Source organism: Cylas formicarius, unplaced genomic scaffold (assembly GCF_029955315.1).
Source record: "Cylas formicarius isolate icCylForm1 unplaced genomic scaffold, icCylForm1.1 PGA_scaffold_8__14_contigs__length_24414737, whole genome shotgun sequence".
NCBI classification, from domain to species: Eukaryota; Metazoa; Arthropoda; class Insecta; order Coleoptera; family Brentidae; genus Cylas; species Cylas formicarius.
The window spans coordinates 1,335,591-1,349,813 of NW_026844361.1; the positions used below are offsets into that span (position 1 = coordinate 1,335,591).

Here is a 14,223-nt window from a genome sequence, read left to right on the forward strand (position 1 = left end):
GTGACTTGGCACTGCATGAACTAAAAAATTGACATTTTCAAGCCTAGCATACGTTACTCGCTAAACCAAATTAAACAAAATCCGTTCTACCGCCACAAGGATGGAAAACCAAACCATTCGTTAATGTTTATGTAGACGAATTCGAATTTGTCGTCACAAGAGACTTAACCTTCATCCAAGGCAACAAAATTGTTAATTTTTTTTTAGGTTAGTTTAATTACAGTGGTTTGTTTTTGGCGACCAAGTGGTGAGTTTTTATTTAGTTAAGGCTGCTTGTTAGGTTTTGTGTTTGTGGTATTGAATTAAAATCAAATGTTAAGAAGATTATTAATTACAGCAACGTCCATTTATAAGGAACCCGCTTTTTGCGAACTTTCGTTTATAACGAACCAAATCATACGTACGAACTTCGGTATTACTAAATACGTGTTATTTTTTTCGCAAATAACGAATTTTCGGATAAAATGAACCAAAAACGGCATTTCACCGAATTCTGTACAATGAGTACAATTTGAAAAAATAGAGAAAAAATACTGAACATGTTTGACAATAGTATCAAGTACCAAAAAATAAAAACCCTACGACTATTGATTTTAATCAGAAGAATAAGAAGCTTAAAAAGGTTAAAAAAAAATCTTCTGCTGTCGATATGAACGTTGTCGACGATCGTCTGCAGAACAAGGGTTCGCGTTATTCTACCCGATAGAACAATGAGGTTTCCAAAGAATCACTGTGGTGGTTTTGGCACATTTAACATGAGCAGAAAAAATATGGTTATTGGTGATTAAGAAATACAAAAACCCTAGATGTTTTAAAAAGGTCGTACAGTTGTCAGTAAATTACAAATCGAATAAAAAAAAACCGTATATAAATACCGAAGAATCATATTGCACAACTGCCCAACTCAACCACATATTAGAAATTTGGAATGCATCAAGTTAGTTTCATTCCACCAAATACCATTTCCAAACAACAGTGTGCACAAAGAGATTATAGATTTTGATGATAGTGTAGGTGAAATTTTTCAATCAACCTTCTGGATGGAATAAGCTTCATTCGTATCGCATGGCAGAGGATATCAAAACAACTTTTAACTGGTTTTAACACGGGGGTTTCCTGGAAGTCGAAAATGATTTTGACTTGACATTAGCCGAATGATGAGGGCATTGTCGCTTGTGTCTTCACTTTATATTGATAACGATGAGGAGGCGGAAGAAGAAGAACCTGTAAGTACAGAATTGAGACGAGTTCCAACCACCACATCAGAGACACTTCCAACATACTGATAACGTTCGTCATTTCCTTCAGTCACGAAATATTCCGCAAAGTGTTCTTATTAATCAATTAGCCGAAGTAGAATTACAGATTAATGATATTCCGCTTATAAAGAATTATTTTCGCCGGCCCCATGTGGTTAAATTAATGGTTTTTCGTTATAAACGAAGATTACTGTATTTAAAATATTATGCAGTATTACGAATTGCTTAAGTTTTGTTCCTCAATTTGCATTACTCAGTGGATAAGAATTTGTCTGGTTGAGAGATACCCCTATTAACAACCGCGATCAGGGGGGTTTCAGTAGCCATATTTAATAATATAACAATTAATTTTATTATGCATATAAATCACCTACTATTACGACGTTGTCTTACTTTATCCGTTACAATGGTTTCCCTGGTTGCCAATAATAATATTATGAGTTTCGAAAATAGGGGTTTATAAATAAAAAAAAATAACGATTTGCTTTTATTGAATTGAACTTGAACTGTCTCATTTTAAATATCCTTTATCCTTTTTGCTCTTGTCGCGTCTCTTTTGAATACAACATCGTCGGATTGAATGACTTATTTCGTACGCCCTCCGCTCTTCAGCTTCAACGCAAGAAACGAAAAAAAAGGCTACATAAAACGACTTCAATCAACCTGGGAGCGGCGAAGCGGGGCGGCTGAGCCCCTCAGTACTGGAGACCCGCGTCGAGCAGCACATAGGCGGCGGCCGGCTGCGGGGGGTGGGGGTACAGGCCGGCGGCCGCGGCCGCCACCTCCGCCACGTGATGGTAGTTGCTGGACTGCGTCACACGAGGGAGAGAGGCAAGCACAAGAGAGAGAAAAAAAAACAACACGCACGGTATCACACACTGGCGCGTTTCAACGCAATTATGGCGGTTATAAAGGCGAAGGGGTGGGGATCGGTACTTACCGGCATCGCCATCGGGTACTGCTGCGGCATGTAGATCGTCTGCGGGAACATCATCGAAGGGTACGCGGCGGCTTGCGGGTGTCCGGTCTGTCCCGGGTAAACGGGGGGTCCTGCAAAACAACCAAACGAATGGTACAATAGACTGCTGAAAAAAGGACCTTTATAACAATGTTCCTTATGGCGTCTCGAATTTCCTTGTATCTCTTACAACTACTTAACAGCATTAGAACAATTGTTTTCTCTATTTATACCTTTAACCTGATCAGAGTTAATAGGAAACAGGAAATAAGGTTCCTATCTACCTACCTTAACTCAAAAACTACGAACTAAGTATAGTCGGTACGATTTGTGGATGGAATAGTCGGCAATAAAATGCCAGATAGAATAAAATTGATTGTTCATCCGGCTTCCACTTATACTTTAACAGTTGTTGCCCAAATGTCTATTTGATCAATGCAAGACAGTAGTCACTAACGATCACGATTATATTATATACTTGGGAGTAAGAGAGACAGAATCAGTTGTACTTTTACTGCATTTATTCATTTAATTACTCACAGATGGATTCATGTATTTTCTATGTAATAATAGAACAGGATTTTCCTTATGCGAATATTTAAGTAGGTGAATCTACATGAAAAAATTATGATAATTTGGTAAATAAACCATTGTCGGAAAACTCTGTCCATGCAATAAAAATTAAAACAATATAAAAAAAAATCGAAAATATACAAGTAAACCATATTTACTTTGTATCTGCGATGAATCAGAGCCAAAATTGGAACTGCTACTACCAGAAAATGATCCTTCGACCCCATTAATAACTAGTGGTACCGTTATATGAAGTGTCTTCTCTTTTCTCAGTATTCTTTTATCATATTTTCTGCATGTGTTATACAACTGACAGATTTTTATTAAAATAGTATATTACGCAACAAGTGAGTGTTTAATAAACGAGCGACTTAAAAAGTTTACCGAACGTGTTGCACACTATACTTTTTTTATGGTCGTTAGTTTTTGGGTACATTTTCGCAAAACACGAATACATTTACTGTCATCAATGTCAAAATTGACAAATGAACATCCGATTGCTCCCAAACCCGTGCGGTAAATTACCGGAAATGTCCGAAGTGCCTCGGATTCGTGGGAAACGAAACTGACGTGGTAAAGTAACTCTTTCCGCACGCTGGATCGGTGTGTAATTAGGGAATTAAACATTTTAGAGACGGGAGTAGAAAAACTATTATGCACTGCCATCGCAAATAGTACCGACCATACTTTCATGTAGATGATTTTATTTTTTCATATGTACACTTTTGGATTCCTCGAGAACACGGACTTTCTAAATACGAGCCAAAACTGAACTGGGGTTAGAAATAAGGTGCTGAACGGTTCAGAAAAGAAGGCTTCAGGCAAATGACCTGCATGGTCAAGCAACAACAAAAGTTCCTCCATTATCTTTAAAGTTTTTTCTAGATCATTTAAATTGGAATGATCACACGGGAATTAAGAAATGGCATAATATACTATGGAACAACCAGGAACTATTACCAAAACACACCATCCAAACTGTTAAACATTGATGCAGTAATCTGAAGATGTGGAGAGCTTTTTTTTGGTATGGTATATGACATTTAATGGATGTCTTCAGGACATCACGTTACCGTTGGCAGAGGATGACATGCCCCTAACATGACAGTATCAACAGGATCATAAGCCAAAGGAAAGCGAAACAGCTTTTTTTACACTGGTGTGGATTTACTTTCGTGGCCTTCACAATCTACAAATCGCAATCCAATTAAGAATCTTTGGACTAAAAATGCAGTTCGCATAAAAAAAGAGAAAATTGGAAAATAATTAAAGCAAAATGCCGGTAGAATTTTGACAAAGACTTATAAACAGTAGGTCTAGAAGTTATTAAACAGAAAGGTCATAAAACTAAGTATTATGTATTTCAATTTAATTAGTTTATTCGTTGATATTGTACAGTATTTTTATAGTTTTTAATTAATCATTTGTTCAATATTTTTAATAGAAAATATGGTACAATTTTTTCCCGTTACTAATTAGAAGTTTATAATAAAATTTGTTTTATAACATAAATGTCGTGCTAAAATTTTATTCGCCACAAAATATTGTATTACATGTAACGACGTTTGAAGGTCCAAATAAAATTAAATTATAAAACACCTAAGAAGTCAATTTTCAAAAATTATAAAAAAAAACAGTGTCCTATTTAAAATAAGAAAGGTGGTATTTACTCCAGATGAGCGGAACGGTTGAAGAAATTATGAAATTTCTTCACGAGCATAACTAACGATAGATAATACAGCGATAGAAAATAGATTGTTGTGATATTATCTAGGTTTAAGTGATCCTCCTAACCAAGTGAGAAGCGAACAATCATTCCCGTGGGTTTGATTTAGCTGAGCCAAAATTAAGAGGCCGATTTTTTAATACTTCTGGACCAGCCTTTCTACAGTGTAGAAAATATTGAAGAAATGATTTTAAATTATACATTTTTTCCTTTACGTTTAATATTCTTTGTTAAATTAATTGTGGGCTTTAATGTCTTACATAATTCTTGTTTTGCTTGAGGACCTGTTACACTACCACCGGAATTTGGTATGGTACAAGCGCAGACAAATAAAAATCTTCTTCATAAGAGACGTAAAATAAACTACTCGTTAGTTTCGGTTGACTCAGCCATACATGTACTAGGTAGTTAAAGTGAAAACCGTCCATTGAAGGATTTTTTAATGGCGAATACTACAGCCTAATAATAGCGTAATATAAGAGTTAGTACAATTAGTACTAAGCACTTATATGGATTAGATACGAAGAAAATATTAACTTTTTTTAAAAGGTAACAACAAAAATAAAGGCACATGGCAGATTTCATAATCTAGCAACTCCATAATACTTTTTATTTCAACGAAATTTTCCGGGTAATCAAGGGGTTAGATTAGATACGACGCTCAATTTCTTTTTTGAACCTCGTTACACCAAAACCAAAGGTGCGGCGCAGATTAGGTATTATCACTAGTAAACAAATTTACACAAGAGAAACTACTGCTTCCGACTCGAATTTTACAGACTTATAGACCACAGTTTCGATAAACCAAAGAACTTCCTGACTTGTTCACTTTTTTCATGCATAGCATAGCAATTCTAAATATTTTTTTGAATTTCCAAAATTTTAGATAAGAACGAGCCACCGAGTAACGTTACTCCTATATGCCGAATTTTACTTTATTTTTACAGTTTAAACGGACCCATATCGATATAAATTCTTATTTTTAACTGAGTAAAACTCTGTATATTTCATCGTCCAGCAATTCCATAAAAAAAATATTAACTTCAACTTCAACAAATTTTCAATTTTTTACATATTTCCTCCAATTTGCCGATTTTTACTTTATTTTTATGATTTTTTTTATTTTAATTCTGGATATATCAAAATTAGAAATGACCATTCTAAAATAATGAATTTTTCCACCTCTTTCGTTTGGCAATTCTGTAACACAGCTCAGAAAAAAAAACTAAACAAATTTTTTTGAAAAAAATTCCACAATTTTTTATTATAAACCCATTTTCGTTCTTCGATATGCCGAAATTTACTTTATTTTTACTCGACTTTTTATATTTTTTAAGCTGTTATTTAGATTCTTTAAACTTTCAATTTCAAATTATTAAAAAAATTTTCACTTTCCACATTTTTTTTTAAAGTCGTCTGTCTGGGGTGTAAATATATAATAAATAAATAAATATATCAAAATTATAAATGATCAGTCGCAAAATTATTAATTTTGTCGAGTTTCACTTTAATTTTACATATAAAACAATTTTTTCCTCCTATAAGCCGAATTTTACATCCTTTTTACCTTTTTAATTCAGGATATATGAATTTTTCTTTAAACTTGAATATAAAATTTTCTCTTTATTTAAGATTATTTAGAATCTTTAAACTTGAAATTTGAAGTTATTAAAAAAATTTTAAGCTTTCCACATTTTTTTCGCGTTCAAATTTATCACCCTATACATATTTTATACACCAGCAATTCCGGAAAATTATAGAAAAAATCAAGAAAAAAATATTAATACAACACTTTTTGAAAACATTTCTAACATTGAAATAAGAATTTTATTTTAATTTTATATAGATTTCCTCCTATTTGCAGAATTTTACATTATTTTTAATATGACTTTCGGAATATATCAAAATTAGAAATGACTATTCGAAAATAATGAATTTTTTCACCTCTATCGTCTGGCAATTGTAATATTTAAAAAGTCTAAACTAAATAAAAATTTTACTTTAATTTTACTATAAACCCGTTTTATTTCTCCTATATGCCGAATTTTAATGGATTTTTACTCGACTTTTTACATTTTTTAAATTTTAATTCAGAATTTATGATTTTTTTCAAACTTGAGTATTAAATATCAAAAAAATGATGGATTTCCGCGATTTTTTTTTTAATCCTTCAGGGTGTACTGGGTTGGTTACCAGTCCGGGGGGCTAACGTTACATCTGTAGATGGCGCGCAGAACAGAGTCCAGGTCCTCAAGAGTTTTCGTATATAGTACGGGGTGTGACCAAAAGAAAAATGCCTCGTTGTACAGCAAAAAAAATCGAGACACGACGATAATCGTTTCGGATACCTTGGTAAACGGACTGTGCCTGTTGGGCTTGTTGGGCGGCGTGCTGCTCCTGGGCCGTCGGCCCTTGGGCTCCCTGATGGGGCGGTGGGGGCGGCGGCGGCGTATAATAGGCCTGAAAGTAGGGCGCGGCCGCAGGCGGGAAGAAAAACGGCGGCGGGTGGGCGGGGGCGGGCGAAGCGCCTGGCGCTGGCGGTCCGGATACGCCGTCGAAGGGGGGCGGCGGCGCCCTCACCCCGAACGGCTGCTTCTTGATGGCGGGCGCGATGTTCAGCTTGCGCTCGCGCAACACGATGTTGTCCGAGTCGCAGAGGGGTCGTCGAGCGTCATCCTCCGTCTCGAAGGTGATGAAACCGTAGCCCTTGGAGACGCCCGCACGGTCCTGAATGATCTTGGCCGCTTTGACGGTGCCGTAGGCGGAGAACAGCTGCATCAGCTCGCCCTCGGTCGTACTCGCGGATATGCCGCCGACGAAGATCCGATTCGGCACCAGGGTGCCTGAAAATAAATAAATAACCGGTCAATTTTTTTTATGTCAACTGACCGAAATAATTTTAAAAATGCAATTAAATTTAAAGTATCGGATAAAATTAGAGCGACCGCTTAAAATTTCTTAATTTTTTTTGTACTGACCCTATAAAATAAATAGAATGCTGGATTTATCAACAACTTCGAAACATGTTTTTTGTTTGCTTTTTTAGAATGTGGGTTCTTTTTGTTTCTGCGATAAAATTAAAACGACTGGTTCGCTAGTTAAGTAAAGATGAAGTTTTTTTTGGTACAGCCTAATAGTGCAAGATGCCTGTTGAAAGAAAAAATTATGGAGTCCTATAAGGCTGGAATACCACAAAAAACAATAAAAGAACAATTCAGGGTGACAAAACAAGTTGCTTCAAAAATTATACAAAACTTTCGGTACCTACGAAGCAAGAATAAAGGAGAATTAAAAAAAAAGCAGTCAACGTTGTCCACGGTTATCTGCAAGTCAGGTTCTAGCAGAATTGGGTACAGAAAATGTATCTTCGAGAACCACCCAACGTCGTTTGGTGGAAGCCGGACTGTTATTTGCAAGTCGCCTTTTAATTTGGACGGCCAAGGATTAGACAAATGTATTCTTTCGTGATGAGTCAAAATGTAATATTTTCGGTTTGGAGCCGCTTTTCTGCTTATGGAATGGGCCCTATCCATAAAATGATACTAAAATGCAGCACGATAATGATCCCAAACACACTGCAAAAATAATTAAAGAATAGTATAACACCAACAATGTTAACGTTTTAAAAAATGGCCAGCGCAGTCACCCGATTTAAATCCGATAGAGAACCAATTGCACTAAAAAAATCTCAAATAAGGACTAGTTTCAGAAGTCTATAGACGATTGATTTCGAATCTGATCTACTCGATGCCAAACAGAAGGCAGAAAATTATTGTGAATAAAGGCTACTGGACCAAATACTAACTTTCGATTACTAATTTGTCACTCTACCCTTAATTTTGGGTTAGTCACTTTAATTTTGTCGCGATAAACAGGAAGTTGCTTTTTAATTATTTTTTATTAGTAGTACATTATTTTTTTAAAGTATATTTCTCGACGAGATAGCACCAATTACCGGATAATTACAGTAGTTTCCACTACAAAACAGGGTTGCATTTTTGGAAAACTGCTGCCACTACAAAACAGGGTCCCATTTTTGAAAAAACTGCTGCCGAAACTCGAAAAGTTCTCATTAATTATTATGAATAATGCACGATACCATTCTACATTTAGTTTAAAATGTGACTTGTTAAAAATTATCCAAAATTACAAAACAAAGTTTTAATATAGCCTCCTTACCATTTTATAATTAGAGTAAGTAAGTTTGGGAGGCAGTTCTCCAGACAGTTGCCAAAGAAAATTGGATTACTTAAATAATAACACATACAGAAAATATAAAAAAAGGATACTGCGAAAATGAGAATACACATGATCTAACCACTTATTTATGTAGACGAAGGATTATTTTCTGGTAGTAGCAGATCTTCCATCGTAAATATAAAGTAAATATGTTTTTCTCACTTTTGGCATATTATATTTTATGCGGTACGACATACATTTTTTCACGTTGTTTTTTTTTTCGGTACTGTTATAATTTTTATTGCATGGACAGTTTTCGAACAATAGTTTGTTTAACAAATTATGAAAAAAAATTAATATAGCACCTACTTAAATATTCGCATATAATTAAGGAAAATCCAGATCTATTATTACATAGAAAATACATGAATCCATCTCTGAGTGTGGACGTACTAGTTAAATTAATAAATTCCAAGTACAACTGATTCTGTCTCTCTTACTCCCAGGTAATATAATCGTGATCGTTAGTAACGGCTATGTTGCATTGATCAGATAGACATTTAGGGCGAAACAACGTAGATTGAAGTATAAGTTAAGTTACTAAATAAATTTAACGCCAAGTGGTTAGGCCACTTGTTCCACATATATTTCTGTGTTTCACCTGCGCTGCCGATTGATCTTAGTTGTGTGGGGCAGACGAGACGAGAGGCATGCGTCGAAATCGAAGAACATATTATTTTTGTGATCTGCTTCTTTTGTAATTGTAGAAGTAAAATGAATAAGTGTGAACAATATACAGTCCATTTAGTTAATGAGAAGGTCATAAGCTCAACAGAGCCGCAAAATAAACCCAACAAGTATCTCTTCTCTTGCTCTATCTCTTGCATTGATCAGATAGACATTTAGGGTGGAACATCTACTAAAGTATAAGTAAAAGCAAGATAAACAATCTATTTTATTCTGTCTGGCATTTTATTGTAGACTATACCATTACAAATCGTACAGATTATGTATTACAAAAGGATCTTTTTTCCTAAATTAACTTTAAACGCTTTGCTTCCCCTTGAAACAGGTTCCACACACTAAATCTTATCTCAATCAATTTGAAACTGTTTATTACCTTCTATGCACTTGCCAGATAATTAATAATAATAATTAATGATTAATAATAAAAAATAATTTGAAAAATACAATGAAACTTATTTTTATTTATTTATATTGTGCGTTACGTCGCCTTCGTGTTGCCATTGTAGAGCGATAAGATGTTATTTAAAACATTTTGATCGAATTTGACTAGTCAATTTAGAAGTGGTTGACACTAGGAACGAGTAACGTGAGAGATTTTGCCAATGTTGCCTGCGTCAAAGCTCAGAAGTATGGATAATATGTTTAATAATGTGTTGCTCCCCCCAACTATTTTGACTATGATAAAACTAAATTATCAAAATGTGTCTTTAAAGCAGTGCAATAATAACACAGGTCTAAAAAATTAAAAAAGTGGAATCCTAGTTTAAAAAAAGGGAAAACAAACTTTACTCAGACTTTTTTGAGTGAAATCTTCGTGTTTTTGCCAGAAACCTGCGCTATCCGCACATTCCGGGGTGTGTTTTTAAGAGCATATCCTGTTCAAGTGTGAAAACAGGAAATACACTTTCAAACTCATATTATAACCTAGACGATAACAGTGTTGTAACAAATTTTGAAAATACTTGGTAGTTTTCGTCCTCAGAGTTCCCAAGAAACTTATCAATTACTTCTCGACATTTACACAACAAAAATACCTTTTATCTTGGCATCAGATATGGCTGGAAATTTCTAGAACAAATATTTGAAACACTGTCCATTCCATTTGAGTCCAATGTCTATCTCTTGTCCGACTATCCCACTCCCAAATAAAGCATGGAAATTTTGTATAATGCCCCTGTTGTACTAGGAGCATGCACAGAACTTTAAGCTCACCACACAGCATCTCCAATGATGTTCTTGGTAGTTTATTTTCTTCAAAAGAAATCCTAAATTTTCCTACATTTTCTTTTAAATGTACGAAATGTGCATCGGGAACCGATGCCAGTCCCTTTAAACGCCTTTTAAACTACGCTTACTAGAGTTACTAAACAGGCGCCATTATTCTTTTATATAGGGCACATTTCGTAATTTTGAAACTAAGTAAGGAATATTGTTTCAATACAATAGCGGTCCTTCCTGAATAAAATATTGACAACTTTTTTCCGCGATAACTTTTTCTGAAATAACAATTATAATCTAATAACCCTATAATACCATTATGGAAAGTAAACGTTCAACAATAAAACGACAAAATTGATTGAAACGAAAGTCAAAGGTCTGATCAAAAAATATACCGGGTGACAAGAAAGTGGGAACATTCTATAACTTTTAGACTGCTTGAGATAGCAATTTGAAATTTGGCTGAATGTCCAATTTTTTAACAATATGTAGTCAATGGTTGCACTTCCGGTTTGAGTGAAAGCGGCAGTAACTTTCGAATTTTAAATAGCAAAACATATATTTTTTGCATTTTTGGATTCAGGAGATCATTCTACATAGGATTGGATGTTTTTTTTTTAATTTAATTTTTGAAAATTGTGTCTAGGAGGCTGTGGCCATCATAAATACTATTTACCAAGTCGCCTGATCATGAGAAAAATTGTAAATGAAAATTTCTTTACTTGTCTAATGGCAAATCGCATTTAATGTAATGCACTGTTAATTTTTTAGGATAACCTAGTTTTTTCAAATAGCACCCTAGTGGAAACAAAAAGTTTTTACTTTTTTTGACACATTTTGACACCAAAATTTTAAAAATCCGTTAAAAAATAAGCTCACAGGAAGGAAAAAACCAGATGAGTAAATACATTTTTATAAAAACAAAATATTCATTAGGTGGATTTGCTTCTATTCATCATCAAGTCGGCACGATTGAAAATTCTAACAGTTTGTACATTTTTATCTGATTATCGATTTTGTCGTGTTATCGATTTGGATTATCATCTAAAACAATAATCAATTTACGATTGGAGAAAAAGTTGATATGTTTCTGACATTCGGAGGAAAACTCGACAGGCCCGTGCATTGTATGCAGCCCGCTATCCAGGACGTCGCCTTCCTGCACATTCTATCTTTAGAAAGCTGGAATTGAAAATGAGAAATCGATAAAATAATCGACATGATAATTTCATTATAAATGAAGAAATAGAAATCAATGTTGTGGGATACGTCAACGTAAATCCAGCAAGAGAATCTATGAGGAGAATTTTAAAAAACCCGGCTTTTATTTATTGAAGTATAACGTTCATCAACATGTTAATGGTAATCAAAGAATTATTCGTCCCGGACAGTTTCAAAAACGGTTCGGAATATTAATTCGGACAAGCATCAAAGATTTTTTTGTATTTACAAATCTTTTGGGCTCCTGCGTCGGTTCGTGAAGAATTGAACTTGTTGACGCTTGCCAATCAGAGTTTAATTGAAACCGGCTCTCATTCTACTATGTACCTGCTTATATATTGTTTGAGGGGGGCGGAGCTAAAGGGGGAACATGAACATTGTCTCGGATGACTGATTCCCATATTAGTGAAAGGTAAAGATCTGAGCTGGGGTTATGCTGTTTGGTGGCTTACATTTTTATAGATTCTCGGATTTTTTGTTGGTAGAAGAATTGATTACATGCAAAAATTTTAGGTTTATCGAATAAAATTTGATGTCCAGTTTCGTGAATGTTTTCGGCAACTGCTGATGAGCTCTTTCATGTTTTTTGAGCCTAGTTGACATTTTTCGTTCGGTCTCTGGACAAGTAGTACATCTGGTTTTGAACTTTTGATATGTGGTAGGTGATGTTTTGAGTGTAAGGAAGGGTAACAGTGGCAAGTGTGAGGTTGATTTCCAACTCATTGTCTTTGGAAGGTTGTTAAGTGTATTTTGTGATGGAACGCATAAAATCTCTAATGTGTAAATTATTAGAGAGAAGAGCAGATGTAATTCTGAGATATACCAACCTCAAACAATATTTAATCTGGTACAGAGTAGAATGCGATTCAATTTAAGTTAAGCTCTGAAGAAGCCAACAGGATGATCGACGAAACGTCGGCAAGTTCGATTCGCTATTGGCTCTTCATATCGTTGCATGTATTTTTTCAGAAAATTATTGTTTGACCATTGTCACAAAAAGCCATCTGGTGGCCGGATAGTCTAATAAAAGCCCTTTTTAACGACTCCAAGTTTAGCAAAATCCATTAAGCCATTTTGAAATATCAACATTTATTTCCGAAAATATTGGAGCACCATTTGTTTTTCTTTCTGATCGAGATATTCTTAACGACCTGTTAAACACGTCCATTTCCACTGCACTTACTGTTCTTTTATTATCTTCCGTCAATTCCCAACCTAACCCACATAAGAGGCCGCTCTTCACCGATATTACACACCACCATTACTTCAAAATACTCCGTTCAAACGTAAAATAATTTTCTTTGCCTGGCTGATTTCCAAATAATTATATCTTGACAAGAGCTTATGAAACTGTTATTTTCTAGTTCTATGTCAGATGGTTCCGCGCCTATCGGCACTAGTCCCTATTTTTGGTACTCATACTCGGTATATCGTCCTTATCGTTGGCTATTAACACCTGATCATCTGCGCACTGAAGTGTGTATAAAGTGATGTTGGTTAGTTCTATTCCCATAGTCTTAGACTTCCTTTTCCGAGACTATACTTTCCTTACTGACAGAAATGTAATGGTAACTATTTAAAAAACTTTACTAGTGCTGACTACTTACCAGTTGATATCAAAATTAAATTTCTGCTTTTTATCCTTTTACTCGTAAAAAGTAAGAAATACGCTATGCTCCATGAATTAAGCGTGAAAAACATGTGTAAGTAAACTATGTTTAAAAATCAAAAAAGTATGATAAGACAGTGAAAGTTCCTATCGGGATCCTTCATTCAACTTAAGGACTGAAAAACTAATAAGGAGTGAAGCTATGAGAATAGAGATCGACCACTACTGTCTTTCAATTTTGTTTTTCGCAGACGACCAAATTATTGTTATTTGTAGTTCCCAAGTCGCCCTTACTGATTTCAGACAAAAAAATTGTAGATTTATATAAAATGGAAAAAAAGTCGGTAATAGCAAAGATCCTCAGAGTGATGAAAGCAACTTTTTCTTGCTTGAATCTGATGCTAGACAATATGTAAGAAGACTGAATCAACATGGAGGGAAAACATAATAGTCTGAGGATGTTTCTTCGATCTGAGATAGGGCCAAGCAGTCAAGTACAGAGAAAAGTGGGGCGATTACAATACAAAAAGATTTTGGAAAATACAATGCTACCATTCACAGAGGAGATGCCATTGCAAACACGCATCCAAGTTAGTGAAAGAATGTTTAAGAGAGAAAAACGTAACTGTAACCCAATCGCCATATCCAAACTCCATTGAACACCTTTGGGATGTCTTGGATCGGCGTATTTGAGTACATTCCAATATCAAATCAACAGGAACACTTTAGTATA

The 14,223-nt window shown here is 34.8% G+C and overlaps 1 protein-coding gene across 5 annotated transcripts in view; it reads right to left on the minus strand.

Annotated features, from left to right (window-relative positions):
* The window catches only part of LOC132705784 (trithorax group protein osa-like), a 38,887-nt gene that overhangs the window by 22,412 nt on the left and 2,252 nt on the right, over nt 1–14,223 (minus strand). For all 5 annotated transcript variants that reach the window (XM_060676644.1, XM_060676645.1, XM_060676647.1 and 2 more), the window contains exons 3-4: nt 6,865–7,359; nt 2,200–2,309 (exon numbers count right to left, since the gene is read on the minus strand). In XM_060676644.1, the coding sequence (XP_060532627.1) occupies nt 2,200–2,309; nt 6,865–7,359 (605 nt within the window). The remainder of the gene's footprint in view (nt 1–2,199; nt 2,310–6,864; nt 7,360–14,223) is intronic.